The 20,316-nt window shown below is 41.7% G+C and overlaps 2 protein-coding genes across 6 annotated transcripts in view; both read right to left on the bottom strand.

Moving 5' to 3' along the window:
- kif13a (kinesin family member 13A) overlaps positions 1-16,647 on the bottom strand; it is a 49,737-nt gene extending 33,090 nt beyond the window's left edge. For 3 of the 5 annotated variants that reach the window (XM_033640397.2, XM_033640398.2, XM_033640399.2), the window contains exons 1-3: positions 16,250-16,647; positions 15,928-16,018; positions 511-523 (exon numbers count right to left, since the gene is read on the bottom strand). In XM_033640397.2, the coding sequence (XP_033496288.2) occupies positions 511-523; positions 15,928-16,018; positions 16,250-16,304 (159 nt within the window). In that variant the 5' untranslated portion in view covers positions 16,305-16,647. The remainder of the gene's footprint in view (positions 1-510; positions 524-15,927; positions 16,019-16,249) is intronic. The other 2 variants (XM_033640402.2, XM_033640403.2) reach the window with 1 other exon arrangement.
- A 1,597-nt stretch (positions 16,648-18,244) lies between these two features.
- On the bottom strand, positions 18,245-20,221 carry LOC117265702 (E3 ubiquitin-protein ligase NHLRC1-like). Its single transcript, XM_033640345.2, has one exon. It carries the CDS (start codon positions 19,693-19,695, stop codon positions 18,451-18,453), a length of 1,245 nt encoding a protein of 414 aa, XP_033496236.1. The 5' UTR covers positions 19,696-20,221; the 3' UTR covers positions 18,245-18,450.
- Positions 20,222-20,316: the final 95 nt, after the last annotated feature.

Raw genomic sequence — 20,316 nt, 5'->3', positions numbered from 1 at the left:
AGTCCCGTCAGCGGACGAGTGCACCGAGCACAAAGCCTGTCCCTGGTGTGTGAAACATCTCTGAGCTAGTCACCAGCTTGTTGTCAAGGGGGGAGGTGGGGGTGCACTCCAACAATGCAGCTTTGAATGTGAACACACACTGCCCCAGTGTCCGCGCTCATCCCTCTCTCATTGTAGAGCCTTTGTGGGTGTTCACGAGATCTTAGAGCGCTGACACATTCACACGGACATCTATCCGGCTCCTGCTGACCAACCAAACTACTAAAACACTTTCAATCACGGCCCTAGAAACAACGCCACAACAGTACATCGACCTGGATGTTTCTCATCCTCTCAGGGCGAATGTTGCCTGTGCCGCATCCTGCTTCTGGATGATTTCAGTGTCTGTGATACCGGGACAGTCAGTGAGAAGTTACTACGGATGACAGTTTCTGCTGACGCTGCTTGTCAGCTCTGTTGACGCTGGCCAGTTTTTTTTTTCAGCAAAAGAAACAGATGAAACTTACATACCTTGGATTGTTTCCTGTCGAATGAGAGGGGCAATCCATCATAAGCGAAAGAAACCCAGAAAAAAAGACAGAGAGAAAAGAAGAACACGGTTAGCAGTGATACAATTTAACAGTCAGAACATGTTCACACTCTGTAAGACGCAGCTGCACTTTTCACAGCAGGAAACTTCCCATTGTCTGCGTCTACACAAACAGCTTTTCGGAACTGAAATATGTGCACTGAAACAAAAAAAAAAACTTTTTCAAAATGAAACCTCAGACTCCTTTCTAACTTTCTACATTTCTCAAATTCCTAGTGTGACTTCTTCATTCACTCCTCTCCCTCATTTATCCACTCATTCATTCACTTGCACACAGTGGCGTTTCCTGGTGGTAGGTGCTGCTGTGATTGGGTTCATAATTGGGCCAGTGGAGCGTGAGGAAGGGAAGAGATTTAGGATTCAATGTCCCACTGACTCTGTTGAGTAAATAGCTCTTATGCCTGTGGACTTAACAGTGAGGCCAGGTTGGGGAAGCTGCACTCAGCATTAGCAGCTGCCGGAACCAAGGACAAAAGGGTAATATGTATGGCACTAATTTATTTAGGATTATTCTCTTAACTGGGGAGGGAATTCCCCAAAGACGAAAAACTATAACATTAAAGTAACAGCTCCAAATAAATGTTAGAGCCATTGTAAGATAAGATAAACAGACACGAGACGAGACGAGACCAGACGAGACGAGAAGAGACGAGACGAGATGAGATGGGGTAAGATAAAGATAAAGATAAAATAAGATAACATACACAATATTGTCCCAGATGGGAAATTTTGCTTGGGCAATAGTGCTACACACAGCTAATGATGAATTACATACAACTAAATACAAGATACAGATACACTGCACATGCCCAGTGAGACAAAAGAAATAAATACATAGGCATCAGAAAAAACTACAGCCTGGGTCGCCAGCTGAGCAGCACCACTGGGAAGTATCCTATTTTTTTTCACACACATGTTGTACTATGATGCAGTACAACATTAACACCCCCCTCATGCCTCTACATCTGCCACAGTCCTGTCCTTCAGCAGTCAGCAGATCCCTCCTGCAGGCGTCTCCTGGCACAGAGACAGAGGTGGGCATCACCTTCACGCAGTAATTAATACAGGGCAAGACTGAAACACTGCACCAAAGAATCTCACACACAAACTGAGCTGAGTCACCAACAATAGCGTGCCTGGACAGCTGCACAACAACACCCACAGAAAATACTCCTGTGTACTTTTATTTTCATGTTAAAGAATAAACTCATAAACCTCAGCTGTCTAGAAAGATGCAAATACTACTGAAAATTGATGTTTCAAGACCGGAGAGGAAAAGGGAAAAGAGGAAAAGAGAACCTACAACTACCAGTATGCACTGCGCTGCACCAGACCAAAAACCCGCCCACTGGTGGGTGAAGTAATGCAAGTTGCCCATCCGAAAACAATATAGCATCCGGCTAGCAACAAACGATCTCGTATTACAGTTAAACAGTGAGCTATAATATGTTTCCAAAAACAGGCAAGAATTAGGCAACGCAGTTACAGAATCCTGGTTCATATTTGATCAGTGTGTCAGTATTTTCAGCTTTCATTTTTACACGAAAACAGTCGGGAGCTCACTTCTAGTTCACAAACTCTTGAATTACAGCCAAACAGTGGACTAAAATATGTTTGTGGAGACATTTTAGGTGAGCAATAGGCAATACGTAACAGAATCTTGTTTTTTTATTCGATCTGCACTGCCTGGTTTTACAGCTTGATTAGAGTTAGGTGTGAATTTCACTTCTATACTCTTTGTGTCTGTGGTGGTGGGCATACGAAAATGTGGGAGTACAGTCTGAATTTTGAGCAATAGCCCTAGAGCGAGCAAAAATCTGCCATGGATTTGAGCTGAGAGATGAGCAGGGAGATCTTGGTGCTGGTAAGACGGAGGGAAGTACTACAATTTATTTACACATACTACCCACACTGTGATGACACAAAGCTGGTTTACAATTTTCAAAGCACCTCTTTAAGTATTAAAAATCTAAAATTAAGGTATGAATTATGAACAGATTTTCTTTGAGGTCTATACCCCTGACTATAAACTCTAGTCAAGCTCATTGTAATAGGGAATATAAAGAGAAAGTGGGTGGAGGACTAAAAGGAAGAGGGCCTTGTTTAGTTTCACAGTATCCTGAATTTGGACCACTGACGAACACTGTGACTGGGTCTCAATCAGACCAGACAAAGACTGGAGCAGGGCCCCATCCTGGAGCTGGGCTCTCCACACTGCAGAGCAGAAAGAAGATGTCTGTGAGGAGCTATAAGAGACATACCAGCACCAGACAGCAGGGAGCACACATCCAAAACTTCCCATGGGCAGACTATGAGGGGTGATATAGACCACTGATGAATGCATGCTAATTTGTAAAAGAGATTGTCAGTCTCAATGGGGTGAAAGAAAATCTTCACGTCAATGTTGCTACAAAAATGTCAAAGATGAAAGAAACCATGTGGGAGAGTTATGACAACAAATAGACAGGCAGCAGCTACAGCCATGTGAAGAATGAGAAGTGGACAGAGGGGACAGATGTATCCCCATGGAGAACAAAAGGGACAACAGACACAAGACCGGAAAGAGATACACGCACATTACATGTGGAGACAAAAGACATGCAGTTATGGAATGCGTGCAGAAGAAGCTAACTCTGCTGAAAGAGAGCTGCTGCAGTGGTTTGGTGGTCATTGTGTCACACACTGTATGGACAGTATATGGTATGCCGGGTATGCCGGACAAGACAATGAAGGGAACTGTTTCCAGCTGGCTATATTTAGGATTTTATGGCGCTACTATTTCCTCTCACCGTCTCATAAGAAATGCATCATCTAATTCTTGTATTTTACATTATAGTGTCTTAATTTACCTCCTCCTCCCTTTTGCAGTGTAAAGACCTCCCCCTCAGTAAGTTTAAGTGCATTAGGCTCCAGTTCTCCCACTCTGCTTTGGACATAATCTCTTTAATCTCCCCAGAAATCTGTGTCCTTCTTAGCAATTTTGTACTTTGCTTGTTAAAAACATGTAAGCCATGCCCTTTACATTTGGGTAAATAAGTCCTTTATTATATACACGACTGTTATAACATTTATCATTACTAGATATGACGAAAAATCATGTATTTTTTCAAGGTATCATGGTCACAGACATACTCATTTGACAAATAAAATCTATTGCACCTTGTATCTATAGCTGCAACAATTAATTAATTATCAAATGTATTGCAAATCTGATGATCAATGAATGAGTTTGAGTTATTTTTTAAGGCAAAATTCTCTGATTACAGCTTCTGAAATGTGAATATTTAATGGTTTCTTTCCTCCCCTATGAGAGTAAACTGAATATGTTTGGATCATGTACAAAATAAGACGTTTGAGGATGTAATCAGATTGACATTTTTCACCATTTTCTCCCATACAGACCGACCAACCGATCAATTAATCGCAAATATAATTGACAGGTTAATCGACAATGAAAATAATTGTCAGTTACAGCCCTATTTTTCTCAATACCCTGTTCAGTGCATGTGAAGTAAAACACTTAAATATGGTCACAATGGCAATACTTTAACATTCATGAGGACTCAAATCATTTAGCACTGCAGGTAACATTTTCATTATTGATTACTTTCCCCATTAATAGTTGTTTTCTATAAAGTGGTGAGCTTAACTAGCCTTTTATAACCCAAAGATATTCAGTTACGATCATATATGACAAGGAAAAGCCACAGAGTTACAAAGCATGAACCACAGACAAGTGACTAAAACAACCGATTAAGAAAACTGTTGCAATGCAATATACAGTGACACACATGATAAATTAATGTGTTATTATCTTAATTCACCAGTTAAGAACTGCTAACAGTGGCAGTTCAACCACAAGACGTGCAGCTCTAAGTGATTTAAGCATGAAGCCTGCGGGACATTTGCTTAATAACCAGCCTGCATGTCAAGTCATGGCTCAAGGGCTTCTTAAAGGCCATGTTGTGGTTGACCAAGTGTGTGACACACATGTATTTTATGGCACAGAAGTGCCAGATAGCATCAGATTCTTCCGCGCTCAGAGGCAGCTACAGGCGGACGCTGCAGACCCAGCGGGGCATAGCTGAAGTCTGACAGTCCCATTGGGGTCTGCTTCTGCGTGCCGTAATGTGTGTGTCATCAAGGGCACGCTCAGGCTCCCACGCCTCCAGCTACCTGATGCCAAGACACCCATGAATGATTCTGACTTGGCTGAGGGTGGACATTGGCCTCTCACACTATTCTGAGCCTCCCCCTCTGTAGTGATCCTGTGCCGTGGCAGACGGATTAAAGGAGCAAAATTTGATCTTCTTTCTAAAATCCTGACTTCTTATCACTTTTAGTACGAAATACCTCCACAGAACCAGGATGCGAGCATGTTTTAACTCATTGCTGAGGGTCCGATTCACTCAGATCATACATGACTAGTGAAAACATGGCATGTTTCTGTGCCTGTCAGCTCAGACCTGCGTATGCTGGTGCCCAGAAGGAAGGTATGAAGAGTGGGAGAGCAGCAGTGGAATCCCCCCCATGGTTATGGAACCAGATTAAGGCCACTGGGTTATTATGCCACCGAAAACTGCGCTCTTCTAGCCCAGTAGGCAACACACCAGATTAATCTGCTGTATCATCCACCTACTGAAGCATCTATCTACCCTTAAAAAAATTACATTGCATGCACGCTCACAGAAGTATCAGACAAATAGATATTTAAAATTATTATGAACCATTTAATTTAATTTGACGTATCTTAAAACTCCTCCAACTGACAGATCAGGAGCGGCTGTTTGATATTAGCTACCTTGAAATCAGGGTTTGACAGCCCAGGAAATGGGAAAATCAAATCATAACGAAAATGAAGACATCCAAATCTGGAAACGCACATGTTGTAGCTCCCCATTTTCCAACCCATAAAGGATTGACCAATTCATCAGTGTGATTTAGTGGGCTTTGCAAGTTTCTGGTGATATAATCCTGCTGCTCAAATGGAATATGCAAGTCACACGGATGAGGCTCACCCCCCATTGAGATGACATTCACAACATTCATCTGCCCCGCACACACACACACTCCCAAACATATTTTTCTGTTGGCACACCCCCCATAGATTCACATTCCTCTTTTCTCAATCCCTTGCTGAAACTGTGCCTCCCCCACCCTTTTAACCTCCGTTCAACTGCGCATATGACTCTTTCCCCTGTTTGGCTGCGGACACGCTCTAGACAATTGCAATTCAACAAGCTCCAGAGCCAAACACAACGTTCAGAGCTCTGTGTGTGTGAGGGAAAGTGTTGGGTTACAGCGCACTGTGCTCTCACAGGCTGACAGGCTAACATTTCAGATGGTCCTCCGGTATGTTTAGAACTGAACACGCCGGTCCCCCCACCCACTCAACGCAGAGGTCACCCTGCTGCACAGACAAACAGGAGAGAGCAGGAAAATGCCAAGCAGCTGGTTACAGTAAGAGAGGGTGGATGTCTTGTCTGACCAGTTACACTCAAGACGATTCCAAGGAAGCAAACAGCCTCATGTCGGATTGAGCAGGCTGTCAATTTTAAAAGCACGACAGGTCCAAAAGTAAACATGACAAGTGGCTGAAGTCAGAGGTTTACATAAAGACATTTACAAATATTCAAAAGCAGGACTGAAGGAAGTTTGGCTTGTTGATGACAGAAACAGACCTGCAGGATTGAGCCAAGCTACCAAGACAGCTAACTCTGCCCCACAAACAATTTCTGGAACTTCCTCAGCTTTATTACGTAACGTATCCACTGTAAGTTTGTACCGTCTGTGCTGGAAGAACTACTCAGATCCTTTACTTAAGTAAAAATACCAATGCCAAGATGTGAAAATACTCTTTTAACTTCATTATATAGGCTACAGTTTGGTAGTTTAGCCCAGTAGGGGCCATGCAAAGACCCACAAGATAAATCAGAGGGGTTATGAGGTGATTACTGGGTGGCAACTCCTCCCACCCATACGACCACATAGGTTGTTTTTGTCCTACCCTCTTATACACGCCTAGAAGTTTCTAAATTAACCCCCCTACCAGTGGTAGAACTAAGAGGACCAACATGTCTTCATACCTAAATGTAATGGTTGCAGTTTTGAAGACGTGGTTAACGTTGTGAAAGGGTTGCAGTGTGGTTAGGTTTAGGCACCAAAACTACTTGGACAGGTTTAGGAAAAGGTCATGGTTTTGGTAAGGGTAAGTATGTATGACTTAACATATGTACGTAAGTTTAAATAACTCCATCTTGACCTTTTGTTTCAAACAGCTGTCTCCCTGGTAAAAGTCTTGTGTTTGTTTGACCCATCCACCTACCCTGACCTCCTACCTACGAAGACCTTGTCGCTCTTAATAATACATTACCTGACCTCTGTCTTTGCTCTTGTCATAATTACTATGACCACTTGAGGTTGCCGCCTTACAATAAACAAAAACATGGGTCACAATCAAGCAGCAACCTCCAGGTCGGAAAAATTAAGCCAATGCCTTAAGTGCCAAAAACTGCAGTTTTTTAGATGGTCACTTGAGGCTGCCTCCAAAACAGAGTCAATCCTCTTAAACCACAGTGTTAAAATACACAACTTAACAGCAGAAATAAACATGTTTATAGCCTCTATAGTTAATATGCTCTTCATGACAACTGTATAAGGGGTGAAATTTATCCCACCCCTTTACATTTGATTATCACTTGAAGTTACACATATTTTGGGGCAGGGACACTTGTGAGGGTCAGATCCACCGCTCCCTCCTCCACAGCCCCACCCTCTTGTCCTTGTTCTTCTTACTGGGAGATGAAAAGGAAAATTGCCCTGGTGCACAGATCTGGTTTTATTTTTTGTATTTAAAAAAAAGGGTAATTTGAACAAGTATTCAAAAAAAAAACAGAAGTTTCTTGGGTGGTGCAGATTACAACTCAGCTAATACCAGAAAAACACACAGCTTTTTGTACTGTAAGGGGTCACACTAAAAGCACAAAGTACTTGTAACTACACCTGTCAGATAAATGTGGTGGAGTACACTGAAGAATATTTCCCTCTGGACTGTTGTGGAGTAAAACAAAAGGGTAGAATAAAGTGAAAATACCCACATAAAGTAAAAGTACCTCAAATACTGTAATGTACTTAAGAACAGTGCTTGAGTAGATGTACTTTGTTACATTCCTCTGTTGGGCTTGGATAGTTAAGTTTATTAGAAACAAGTGAGTCCTTGGGTCATTGTTCTAAATCCTAAAATTAGCTGCCTATGAAAATATTTGGGGTGGCTGGGGGATATCACTCATTAGGTCATCAACATAACTCCAGAATGTTTCTGTAACTTGGCAACGGCTGTTGCTAAGCAACGGTGGTAAACATGGAGGCGAGACAACCTACCAGCCTCATGAGTCAAAGTTCCAATATGAGAGCCAAGCTCAGGATGTCAAAAACAGCCTTAATGAACAGCACTGCCATCAGCAGCGCACATGATGCTTCTGTGTGGGACTGTCGGAGTTTCCATAACAAACGTTAACAACACAACATATGATGCGAGCAGGGTCTAATTTAATCCTCTCTGGCATTTCTGACACCACTGTGACAAGGCAGGGTCAGAAGGCTGTGTGTGTGTTAAAACACAGCGAGGGATACTGACCACATCTGCTCTGAAGCCTTAAATCTGGTTAGTTTCAAAGGCAACACACAAACTAGAGAGAAGTGAAGTTCATCAATTTGTTCAATATGGTACACCTTCCTCTGCGGGGAAATAAAGTGACACATTTACTACCGGGACACACCTCCTTTGACCCTGTCTGCCTGCTAGACGTCACTTAAGTGAATGCATGCGCCATGTGGCCACTAAGAACAATAGACAACAAAAGCCAGAGTAAGCTCATGAAGTGTAAAACATTTCACAAAAGTCGTTCACTGCAAAGATGCCAGATAGATGTTTCCAGTAATTATGTGCTTGAACATAATTACATCTAATGAGTGGAGTACTTCTTTCCAGACATAGACGAGTTAAAAACTTGTTTTTTAGGCTTTTTGTAAATGTCACCTGGCTCCACTTCCCCTGACTGATACTGAAAGTGAGTCCACAGTAAACCTAGCCCACCATGACATTAAATTCATGTAAACACAACAAGCCGGCTTCAAAACTTCAAACAGGCCTCATCTGAGAGAATCATGCGAGAAGAAAAACCAGAATCGTTATGGAAAAAAAAATGTCAGAGAGTGGATTTTCACATAGGCTGCTCTCAGAATGAGCAGCCACATCTGAGATTAATGAGACACAGGCTTGACAAAGAGGGAGGACGCCATCTTTTTTCAATTCCGGATCAAGATGTAAACAATGTCCCACCCTCTAAACAAACAGCGAACGGTCCTCCAGGGAGTGCAATCGTTTTATCAGCGACACACAACACTTTCTCCCAATAGCACGCATGAATAAAGCCTTACAGAGAAAAGTTGAGCTGATATTTTAAGCCAACTCACTCTGAGAACAACGTCTTACTGAATGGAAAGGTTGATTACTGGCACATAGGGAGCAAAATGGAAAGACAAAGGGAACATTCCTGAGGGCAGCCATTAGACAAGGCAGCATTGTAATTCAGCAAAAGGCTCGTTTTGGAAAGCATGATGACACTTGGTCATATGTGACCTGAGAGGAAATGCTATCAGCATCCAAGCCTTTAACAACATGGGAGACTGTCGAGACTACTCAACACCTTTATTTGACATCTGTATATCAGAAGGGTTAGCAAACAGACAGCGAGCATCAGAGACTCACTGTAAAGGCCTTAACAAAACACATGCCGACCACATTAGGCTGGTCTGTGACAGTCACCAGGGAAAGACTGAAGAGGAGAGTGCAAGCAACTTTAAAAGAATAGTTCATTATTTCGGCAAACATGCTAACTTTTTCTGGTGGAAAGTTACAAGACAAGATACATCTGCACATATCTGTACAGCTAATATGAAGCTACAGCCAGCAGCTGGTTAGCTTAGCTCATCAGAAATACGATAAACATCAGCCAATAGCAACTCTTGTTCTGTTCAAAGGTGACAAAATTTACCTTTCAGTACGTCGAAAGCTCACTGACATGTTTAGGCACTGTCTATATGTATACAAAAAAAATTTTAACTGATGTTTCCCTTTACGTTTTGGCCTCTCGTCCACACACAAATTGAGTTTTTGGTCACTAAAACAGATTTTTTTTAAGAACGCCCTCTAAAGTGCAAATTAAAAAAAACAAAAAAACTCCAATTACTTTGTGTCTGTGTGGATATGTAAAACAGTGTTAAGGAAAGGAAGCCGTCATCTCCTCAATTTGTGCATGTCCATTGTTGCTTTGTATTATTAGCATGCGTCAGGGGTAACAACAACAATGGTGGATTACCAGTTTGTTTCCGTTTTGTTAGTGCTGCTTGGTCCAATAACTCCATTACACTCAGTGCTGCTGCACAACATCAATCCACCTCAGTGTCCGCAATTTAAAGCCCGGCAGCGGTTTTGGATCAGACAAAGTCAGACTAATAGATGGTGGGACAATTTTGAGAGTGTTGATGAGGACAGTAACCAAAACTTTGGTATGTCCAGCGCATCACTCGTATCTTTGACTCAGCTCATAAATCCTCACATCAACGGTGAAGTAACGTTGATGAGATCTCCAGTAGGTGATTTAAAAAAGGTGTAGAAAAATTCCTGCACACTGTCTGACTCCCAAAAATAATGATTTTGATGCTGCTGAATGTTTTGGTAATTAGGCCTTCATTATGCAAAAACCTGATGAAGGTTTAGTTACCAAAATGTTGCTGCAGCATTAAAATCAAAAGACTGTGTGCCAGAGTTTTTGTACAAGTTATGTTCAGCTCATCCTTCTTCTACGCGCCTGTTTGGAAATGGATGTGTAAAGTATTCCTTTGTTCTGAGTTTTGAAAAGGTAACATTAGTGTGCACACTTTACAACTTTTGTACCAAGCCAAGACTCCTGAAGACGGCTAACACAAGTGTTTGGAGTCGTTTTTGCATTGTTGTCTGGATGGACACATTTTGTAAAACGAAAATTCTGTCAACTGTAAGGAAAAATAAAACTTTTCAAAAATGTCTGTATATGTGGAGACAGAGCCTTAATTTGTACAACAGTGTAACAACGCCAATTTGTCGTTTTATGGGGGATGTGTGCTGGACTGTTCCTTAGCTGGGAGCATAGCTTCTTGGTTGCCTAGCAACTGTACAAAGCCAAAAAATAGTTTGGCCCATACATACCCCCTGTAAAACAGTAAATTGTAGTTGTTACACTTTTTTTGTTGGGATTAAACCCATAATTTTGTTAGATTTGGACAGAGGCTGGCTAGCTGTTTCCCTTGTTTTCAGTCTTTATGCTAAGCTAAGCTAACCAAGCTAGCTGCTGTTGGCTGTAGCTTCACATTTACCATACAGATATGAGAGTGGTATCAATCCTCTCGTCTAACTGTCCAACAAGAAGCAAGTGAGCGTATTTTCCAAAATGTCAAAACATTTCTTTGAAACTGCATTTTCAGTTGTGAGAAAAAATACATGGAGGACCTGAGCACACAAATATCTCTGAACATAAAAAACAAATAAAATATCTGTATGCATTAATTTAAAGATAAGAAGTACAGTACAACTCAGTGATATCCAAGTGAGCACTACAACTCAGTCAAGTGGAGATAAACCCAGTTGAGCTCTTGTAAGCATTAGTGATAAGGAAGAGATTACAGCGGAAATTACTTGCTTGGTTACAGACATTATCAGATAAAGACACACTTCCACTGATCATCTTGAAATGCTGGACTGCAGAGCAGCAGTGGTATGTAAATAACAACACACAAGCTGAATACATGTCTTTAAAAACTACATGTTGTAGTCAGCTACAGTGAAAGGAATATAAAAGACTTTATGGTGACATAAACCAGACTCCTGCCTGCCTCTCTAAAAAGTTGTGTGGTAAGCTTTTGGCTTTTAACACAACTTTGTGTATTTAGACTGAAACATGCAGAAAAGAGGGGTTTACACGAAAAGGATTTTCCAACACTTGATGGCCCTGTATTCAATTGTTGCACACTGATGGACATGCTGGGGCATGATAGATGTAATACGGCCCCATTGTGTGAGTGGAAGGGTATTTTCTTGTCATGATGCTCCACCACTCAATCCCTTTGCAGACAGCAGCCTCAGGTATTTCCCTGCCTCTCCACCCCCACCTCCATTGTGTCTAAACCCCAAAGGAGAGCAGACTGGCGCGTGAAAACAAAACTACTTTCCCAGATTCCCATTTCAAATGTGCCATTCGTGCCAACTCAACAAGCAGATGAAAGATTAAACTTGGGAAACTTAACCTGTTGCCCTGAAGTCACAATCCATGTTTCATTTGCCCACCACTGAGGTTATTGTTCATTTCTCAGGGAAATAGGAGAGGGGGGCTGTGGGTCACGAGTGTTGCCATAATGCTCGGCGGTGCAAAGAATGCGGCTTAGCCATCAAAGGAAATCCCTTATATTTCTTCAAATTCTTTAGGTGACTTACATGTTTTTGTGCGCTGTGTGGTCTCTGTAAAACCTGATTAAAATTCAGACACAATCTGGAAAGTTTTGTCTCACTGATTATCCAACATAAAAGTGGCTCCAAGTTCACCCCACCAGAGCCTTAATTTATGTATATCATCAGACTGAAGTCATACTTTAGGTACTGAGCAAAACTATTAGGGCGAAAAGACTGAAATCAAACAAGGTTATGACTTTTTTACTTTGTTAAATCTTGTATTTCAAAATCAACAGCCTAAGAATAAAAATAAAAATATCTATTACAGCCGTCTCCTCCCTGAGGCTGGGCCTGAGTGTTCCCATGAGAGGGGAAAAGTTCCCATGATCTCGGCCCTGCAGCCATATTTGGCATGCTAATACCCACTAAATCTGACACACAGGAACAGGTGTCTTTGAAACAAGGCAACGACTTCGTGATCAGGGTATCCCCCTTCTGTGGCTCCGCGAGAAGCCGAGAGGAAAATTATATGGTTTAAGAAAACCGTGGCAGCCTAAACACAGAGACCCAAAACACACACACACACACACACACACACACACACACACACAACACCAGCGCTGAAATGTTAACAAGTAATTATATGCCACTATAGAAAAGAAATGTGACATAATAAAACCAAAATGAAGTTAACTCACTCAACAGCTACAGAATGTACCAGCTTAAAGGAAAATGTCATCATTTGTATATCAATAAGTCATGTTGGGTTACCTATCATTTATCCAGTCGTACACTCAGTGTGCCCTAACATATTCATTTTCACCAAAAAACCTAAGTGTTGAAGTCTGGCTTTGAAGAGAGCATAGATAAGATTCATTTTCAGTTCACTTTTAGATAGTTAGGTTTTAGGGAAAGTCGTTGGGAACTATGAACTAGCTACAGCAAAACTATATCAAAACATCTGTTGACAACAAGCGGCCAACTCTGGGGCTGAAAAATGAAGGCAACACAGAAGTGCCAAAAACTGCAGTTCTTTAAACGGCCCCTTGAGGCTGGCTCCGGAAGCCAATCAGTCCCCTGTAGACATCCATGTTAAAATGCCCGACTTTACAGCAGAAATGAACATGTTTACAGCCTGGGACAAAAAACAGTTTTGACCTCTAAAGTTAATCTCCTGTTCATAACTGTTGGGGGGTGAATTCTTATATAACTCACCTGTTTACATTTGTTTAAAGCTTAAAGTTATGCATAATTAAGGGCGGGCTGCTTTGAGTGACAGGCTGTCTGCCGATAGTAACCTTGGGTTCTCAGTCAGATCCACCCCTCACTCCTCAACAGAAAATCCAAGATGGCGGCAGATGTAATGTCGAACTCCGGAAGTCAAAACAGTAGTCCAAAAACCAAAGGGTGACATCATGATAGCTACGTCCTTTACTTTAACAGTCTAGGGCAGTGGTCCCCAGCTGGTGGGTCGTGGTCCGATTCCAAAGGAACCACAAGTTCCTCACAAACTTTGTTTAAAGTTTGCACACTTTATTTTTAGGTGAAGTAAATTTCCAGCACAAAGCTTTTATTTTGAAGTACCGTTTCCTGCTGTAGAGTGAGTGACGAACCGACAGCTGCTTGACAGAGACAGCAAACTAGCTCAATGACATGGCCAAACTGGGATTTACAAACACTCACACAACCTGTGCAATGTTATCCAAGTCTCATTTATGTAGTCATATGCTAAGTTCTTCCCAAATACATGCATTGTCATTAAAAAATTACAACATAAAACACTTCTGACTGCAAGTAGCACACCTTGAGCATGTGCATGAGTTTGTTCTGACATTTTTTAAATCATAATATTTTAGCAAAAATGTATGTGTTTAGGAAGTACTGAGCATGCGATAAATCAATATGTTCGACGTTTCCCGTGGAGGTATGCAAGAAAAACAAAGTTTTCTTTACGAATTCAAGGTAGCACAGCATGACCTATTGATTTATAAGTAGTCGTTTTGTGGGCGAAGTATTCCTTTAAGATCTATGAGTAGTAAAACTGCTCAAATGATGAAAAATAGGTTTGGCAGACTAAATGAATGACTTTGTATAAATCCAGATCTCAGTCCACAAAAGGAGTCTCTGTCTGACTGATAGGACATCTACATCAGATATGGAAACTTCCCCTGAATGTGAAATGTGTTTGTGTCTCACTCGACAACATAGCAACAGGTAGCAGTGGAAAGATCCAGCATCAGATCCAAATACTAATCACTTAACTGAGAGAATACTTCAGATGGAGTCACTCTGAATCTCTGTACGCCCATTGTCATTCCTCTGACCTCTCACCCAGGACAGCTTTGTGTTTTGCTGTTATGTATCCCGGTTCTAACATATGTTAGCTTTGAGCGTGATATGTTTAATTGCCTGGAACGCTGCCATTGTGTGGCAATCTCTGTTGCTGATAATTGCCTTAAATACAGGTTAATGTGTGGACTGGAGCTGCTGGGGGAGCAAGCTCATTACCATTTAGTGCTGACTGTTGGTTCCATGGAGCAGCAGAGAGAGCGTTAACAAGACTGGATGTGGGCCATGAGAAAAGCCTTGACTGTGGCGTGTATTTGCCTCGTATGACTTTATGTTTAGCAGTCACATTGTGGACTTTTACTGTAGCCGGAAGGCTTGTTGACACTATTTAAAAGTGATAAATCAAAGGGGAAAAACAAAACAAAAGGTCTTTATTTTTTTTCTAATTGAGTATCCTATTAGATTTTATTTGCGCCTGTGGATAATCAGGTCAGCTGTCTAATCATGTGTGACCCCAACAGCAGAGGAGAGCGAACAAACCAAGCGCAAAATTGCAGAAAACAACCTCAACAATGGGTGAAAATATCTCCGACTGTCGCTAACAGGCATGGCATTTCAATGACTTCCCAAGCATACAGCCATCATTAGCCTACATGTTGTGGGAGCCCCACATTACAACGTGAAAGCATGTCAGATCATAAGCCAGCATCAAACTGCAGCTTTTTTTTTCTGCTGACCTTCCACTGCAGGCGGAGTGAAACATTAGAGGATGCTTAGCTTTTTCCTTTTGTCACAGCTTTTCTCCACCTTTCCACCTGATAGAAGGGTGCATCATCCTGCCATTTCCTTAAAGACACAGTGTGGTCTAACACCAACTTTAAACGCTACATAGGTTAAATTAGTTCTGATTGTGGCGATGCCCTGAGGCTCGACATTAATCTGTTCAGTCTAACAGGCGTCTTCACGTGTCAAACACACTCCACCACCTCTTCCCCTGCCTGGCCTTGAAGCTCTACATCAGATATGAAATACACGAGGGTAATATTATGATGCTGGGGTGATTAGTATTGGAAAGTTCACACGAATTACATAACATAATATCATGTTGCAAGCAGGTGGGTGACAGACATCATGTCTGCCCCAGCAGCAGCAGCATTCCTGTTTGTTTACTGCATTTGTTTACTGGCATTTATGTAAAGAAATGGCTCAAAGTGCACATTTTGCAAGTTTAATCATCTTCACAGTGAATCAGGATCATGTGTGCAGCGTCTAATGCTCTGGTGTATTTTCAGACATTTGAGCTCAGTGGATAGATATGCTAACCTTGGATGTTACTGTATTACAACCAGGGTGGGAGAAGGTTATAACAGTGAGAGTGCAGTCTGCATTTTTCTGCTGTTTCACTTACAAACACCCAGAGCCCCCATATGTGTGCTGCAAACACTTTCACTGCACCCAAACTAGCCACAGCAATGCAAAAGATGACTTGAAGATCACCATAGGCTGTAATGCAGTGTCTGTATACTCATTTGGAAACATTTGGCAGTGTCTCAGCTTTGTTTACCTGTTGTCTCCTTTTGCATTTGAGGGTGGAGGGTGCAGGACTGTTTGGTTGTCCTCCATATCCACGACACATTTTGTATTCAGCTCAATTTCTGTGGAGAGAAGTTAGTTGGGGGAAAGTAAAGCAGAATGCGGGGGTGTGAAAAAGTAAAAATGCTCGCTTCTTTCACCGTGTTATAACCGGACTCAAGTCTGACTTGAGGCTCATAACTCGAGCTGAAAGCAGCAATGGCGAAGAAATCCAAACTTTATGATAATGTGGCATGAATCCGAGGAGACAGACGTGAGAGATTGCAAAAGAAAAATCGTGGTTTAACACTTACCCCTGCGGTTCATGGGCCGGACTCTCACTGCAACTTTTACCTTTGAATCCGACATTTTTGTCCACTTTTCACTCCCACCCTGTCTATGCGCTGAGCTATCAATGTATAGTCTGTGAATCCCCGACAAGAAGCCCCGGATTTCTGCCAGCAAAAAGGCAGCAGACTCTAGTTAAACAAGCCCAAAAGAGTCCAGACCTCGAGGAGAAGACTTGGGAATATGTTCATTTTTTTCCTTTATATCCATCCGGGTTCGCTTTTTGTGCAAATCCAGCTCTCAGCTCCAGCCCCAGACAGCATCCCCACCGCCATCTTCCACTGGGAGCACGACTGCTATCCTCAGGCAGACTGGAGACGGCTGTGCCAAAGAGGGGGAAAGGATTTACGCACCGCGCCGCTTATCGGGGGGGAAAGCAGAGGACGAGAAATGTGAGGCTGTGTGACAAGTTGATTCACATGCAGCCGCAATAAGCAGCGTTTAAAAACAGTCTGCAGGTCACAATTAAGAGAGGAGGCTTTATTAATAAGATAGTTTAAATAAGCTTATGTTTATCTCTCTGTCTGACACACTGATACTAAGTGAATTGTTTTATCTTTTATTTATCTCTTAATAAACAACACGATATTAATAAGAATGATAAATCAATATTAAACACTTGTATTATGTAGCAGCAGGGCCGTAGCCAGATTTTTAAAATACTGAGGGCAGGAGTGTCCCCCAAACCACCTCAACACAGATCTTATCATTTTAACACAACCACATTTATAATAATAATATTTTATGTATTTATTTATTTATTTATTTATTTATTTATTATTTTCCTTTTGTCTCCACCCAAATTGTATCAAAATTTGAATTTCTGTTGGGTTTTTTTTTATTTATTATCTTACACTTAGCTTGCATGTTTATAGGGCTATTACTCATACCCCCTAAAAAATAAATAAATATAATTTTAACACAACCACAAAGAATCTTTTTTTTTTAATTATCACAAAATGTAGGAATTTATTAATAATTATCATTATTTATTATTATTATTATTTTCCTTTTTTCTCCACCCAAATTGGGTATTTTATTTTAAATTATCTTACACTTGGCTTGTATGTTTATAAGGTTTTTTACTGATACCCCCTAAAAAATAATAAAAGATCTTTGAGGACCTTTAAAAATGTGTTGCCAATTTTTTAGAAATCCTGAGGGCAGGAATGTCCCCCAAACCACCTTCAGCACAGATCATATCATTTTCACCCAACCACAAAAAAATATTTTTAAAAAAGATTGTAATATCACAAAAATTTAGAAATGTATTATTATTATTATTAATTATTATTTTTGTTATATGTTTTGATTTTTTTCTTCACCCAACCTGTATCCAATTTTAAATTTCTGTTTCCATTTTCACTTTACTTACACTTAGCTTGTATGTTTATAAGGTTATTACTCATACCCCCTAAAAATAATCAAACTAACTAATTACCTTATTAGTCCACACCTCTTCAACTGTTTAGTTATTCATTTTTTTCTCTCTGTCGTAATTATACTGTGATTGTATTCGGTGTTTTACTTAATTTATTTTCCCTTTGACTCTGACAGAAAATTTCTTTATGATGAACTGCAAACTAAAAAGAAAATAAGCTGTATATATGAAAACAGGCTTGAAGAAATAAAGTACAAAAAAATAAAAAAGCTACTTAAAGATCTTTGAGGACCTTTTAAAATCCATCATATGTAACTGTGGAATGATAAAAAAAAAAAGACATGACCTCAGTATCTGCTGCATAGATAGTTTGGCTTGAGAAAGTAGGTTATTTCTATTGGTTTGACCCCTCATCACAGGTTCACGGTCTTGTGACATATTGTGAGCAGTTCAACCAAGTGTGATTTTTTCTTTTCATTTGAAGGATTTTGTGGCTCCATAAGGTGAAAGTAAAGTATTTCACAAGAAAACAGCAACATAAGAAATAGACAGTTTATGTATCATATATTTTTTCTTTTATTATCCCTTTAATCATTGCACAGCTGTCGTAAATATGCATATAAACTGATTTGAGCATGACTAAACATACAGAGGCCTATATCACTGGTTTTATTATATTCACATTTGTCATTTATATGTAAGACTTGACACAAATAATACTGCTAGGTCATCAGATCACTTTATATGATAAGTTTTCAGTTTCCTGTAGGCCTGATTGCACATGAGCTATATGATGGGTCCAGCATCAGAATTAGTGGAATATATCTTCACTGTGTGGTCTCCACTGTCCAGAATGACAAGCGTGTTTTTCAATGACACCAGTCCAGCTGGGCGGATGAGGTGGTCTCCCACAAGTGGTGTCAGGGCTGGGCCACTCTGGAGCTTCCCCAAACTCCAAATCATCCCCTGATTGGAGTCCATCACTATCAGATCTCCATCTCTGTCAAAGGCCACGCTTGACATGTTGAGCCTCACTGTGGACTGCAGGGTGAGGCTGAAGCTGTCTGTCTGATAAAGGGAGTGGAAGTCTTTTGTAAATACTCTCAGCCTCGTGTGATGGAGCTTCCCTGGTGGATATGTGTCATCAGATAAATGCTCCATCACAGCAGTGTTTTCAGTCACCAAACAGCAAGCCACTGCTTTTGGACGCTGCAGGTCTGTAATGGCTGTTTGATGCTTCAGAGTGACACCCTGAGCATAGCCAACTTTTACCTGGGACAGAGTGCCGGCCTGGACGTCTGAGACCAGGATGTGCCCACAGCTGTCCGTGTCCACACCCCACGGCATCTGGAGAGAGTCTTTGACTGTCAACACGTGGTTCCCCCTGGAGGTGAAAACCTTCACAGCTTTATCCCCTGCATCAGTCACCACCACATGACCACAGGGAGTCACTGCCACATCCACCGGGAAACAGACCTCCCCACTGGCACGTCCTCTTCGCCCAAAACTGTGCAGCTTCCTGCCCTGGGGATTGAACACCACCACCCTGTTCTCTCCATCATGCACCACCACTATTGTCCCTGAGGAACCAAAAACAGCTAGCCCAGTGGGGTTGATAAGAGTCCCCCACCCTCCAAAAGTTGTGCAGAGGTGCAGAGCTGTGGAAGTCAGACCTGCAGCCAAGCCAAGGCCTGCCTTTGCACTGTGAGGGGGAGCAAGGGATGTGTGACTCTGGGACAACAGCAGCTCCTGCAGGTCACTAAGAGCCTGGCAGTGGGAGGTGCTGTCAACGCTGCACAGCTGTCGACAGAACGGGCACTCCAGCTTCCTCAGGAGAGGGTGGGACAGAGCTTTGATGCATTCCAGACAGAGTACATGGCCACAGGAAAGGTTCTGTGGTCTGTGCTCCCTATGCTCAGTGCTGAACTTCTCAAAGCAGACTTTACACTCCAGCAAGTTGACCTGGATCTCCCTCAGAATCCCCTCAGGACTCAGGCTGCCATGACGCCGGGAACCAAAGCTCTTCTCCATAGCTGAAATATCCTGATGTCCGTTGAAACCTGCTGAGACTGAACTGTCAGCTGATGCTGATGCAGGCTGCAGGAGGTCCAGGAAACCAAAAATGAAAGGCTGGTGCTTTAAATGAGATGGAGAGAATGATGAAGAGAGAGCACTGCAACATTCTTGTCAACACACTCATGTCCTGTGCTTTAGGCCCAAAGGGTCACGTGACATTTTGCACAGCACTGAGGCTCTCTGCTGCCCTCCTTTGGAAACCAGCTTAGACACATGTTGGAGAGGTTTAGTGTTCACAGTCTGTGTAATGTTTTGAATGCAGAAAGCAGAAAGATCCTTGTTTCTAATGCATATTAAGTTTTATAATATATGAATATGTGGCTGGATTCAAATTCAGGATCTCCAAGAGCTGTTACACATTGTTAGTGTGCCTGAATACTCACTTTGGGATGACAGCTGCTGTTAACCTTTTAATTCAGCGCTCAAAGTTGTAGATATACCTCTGCTACTACTGATCATGCTCTAGACTATACAACATTCCTTGCTGTGTTTTCAAAGGGGAACCTCAACTGTACCTTCAAAAACATGTTGTTATAGGTCAGCACGAGGCAGCTATTTCAGTCTCTGAGTTTCATG

The sequence above is a fragment of the Epinephelus lanceolatus genome, chromosome 10 (assembly GCF_041903045.1).
Source record: "Epinephelus lanceolatus isolate andai-2023 chromosome 10, ASM4190304v1, whole genome shotgun sequence".
NCBI lineage: Eukaryota > Metazoa > Chordata > Actinopteri > Perciformes > Serranidae > Epinephelus > Epinephelus lanceolatus.
The sequence above is the reverse complement of the archived record's forward strand: the minus strand, read 5'-3'. Positions and strand labels throughout refer to the sequence as shown.

Excerpts from the sequence above, each read along its gene's own strand:
- LOC117265702 (XM_033640345.2), bottom strand. The coding sequence starts at position 19,695 with ATGGAGAAGAGCTTTGGTTCCCGGCGTCATGGCAGCCTGAGTCCTGAG.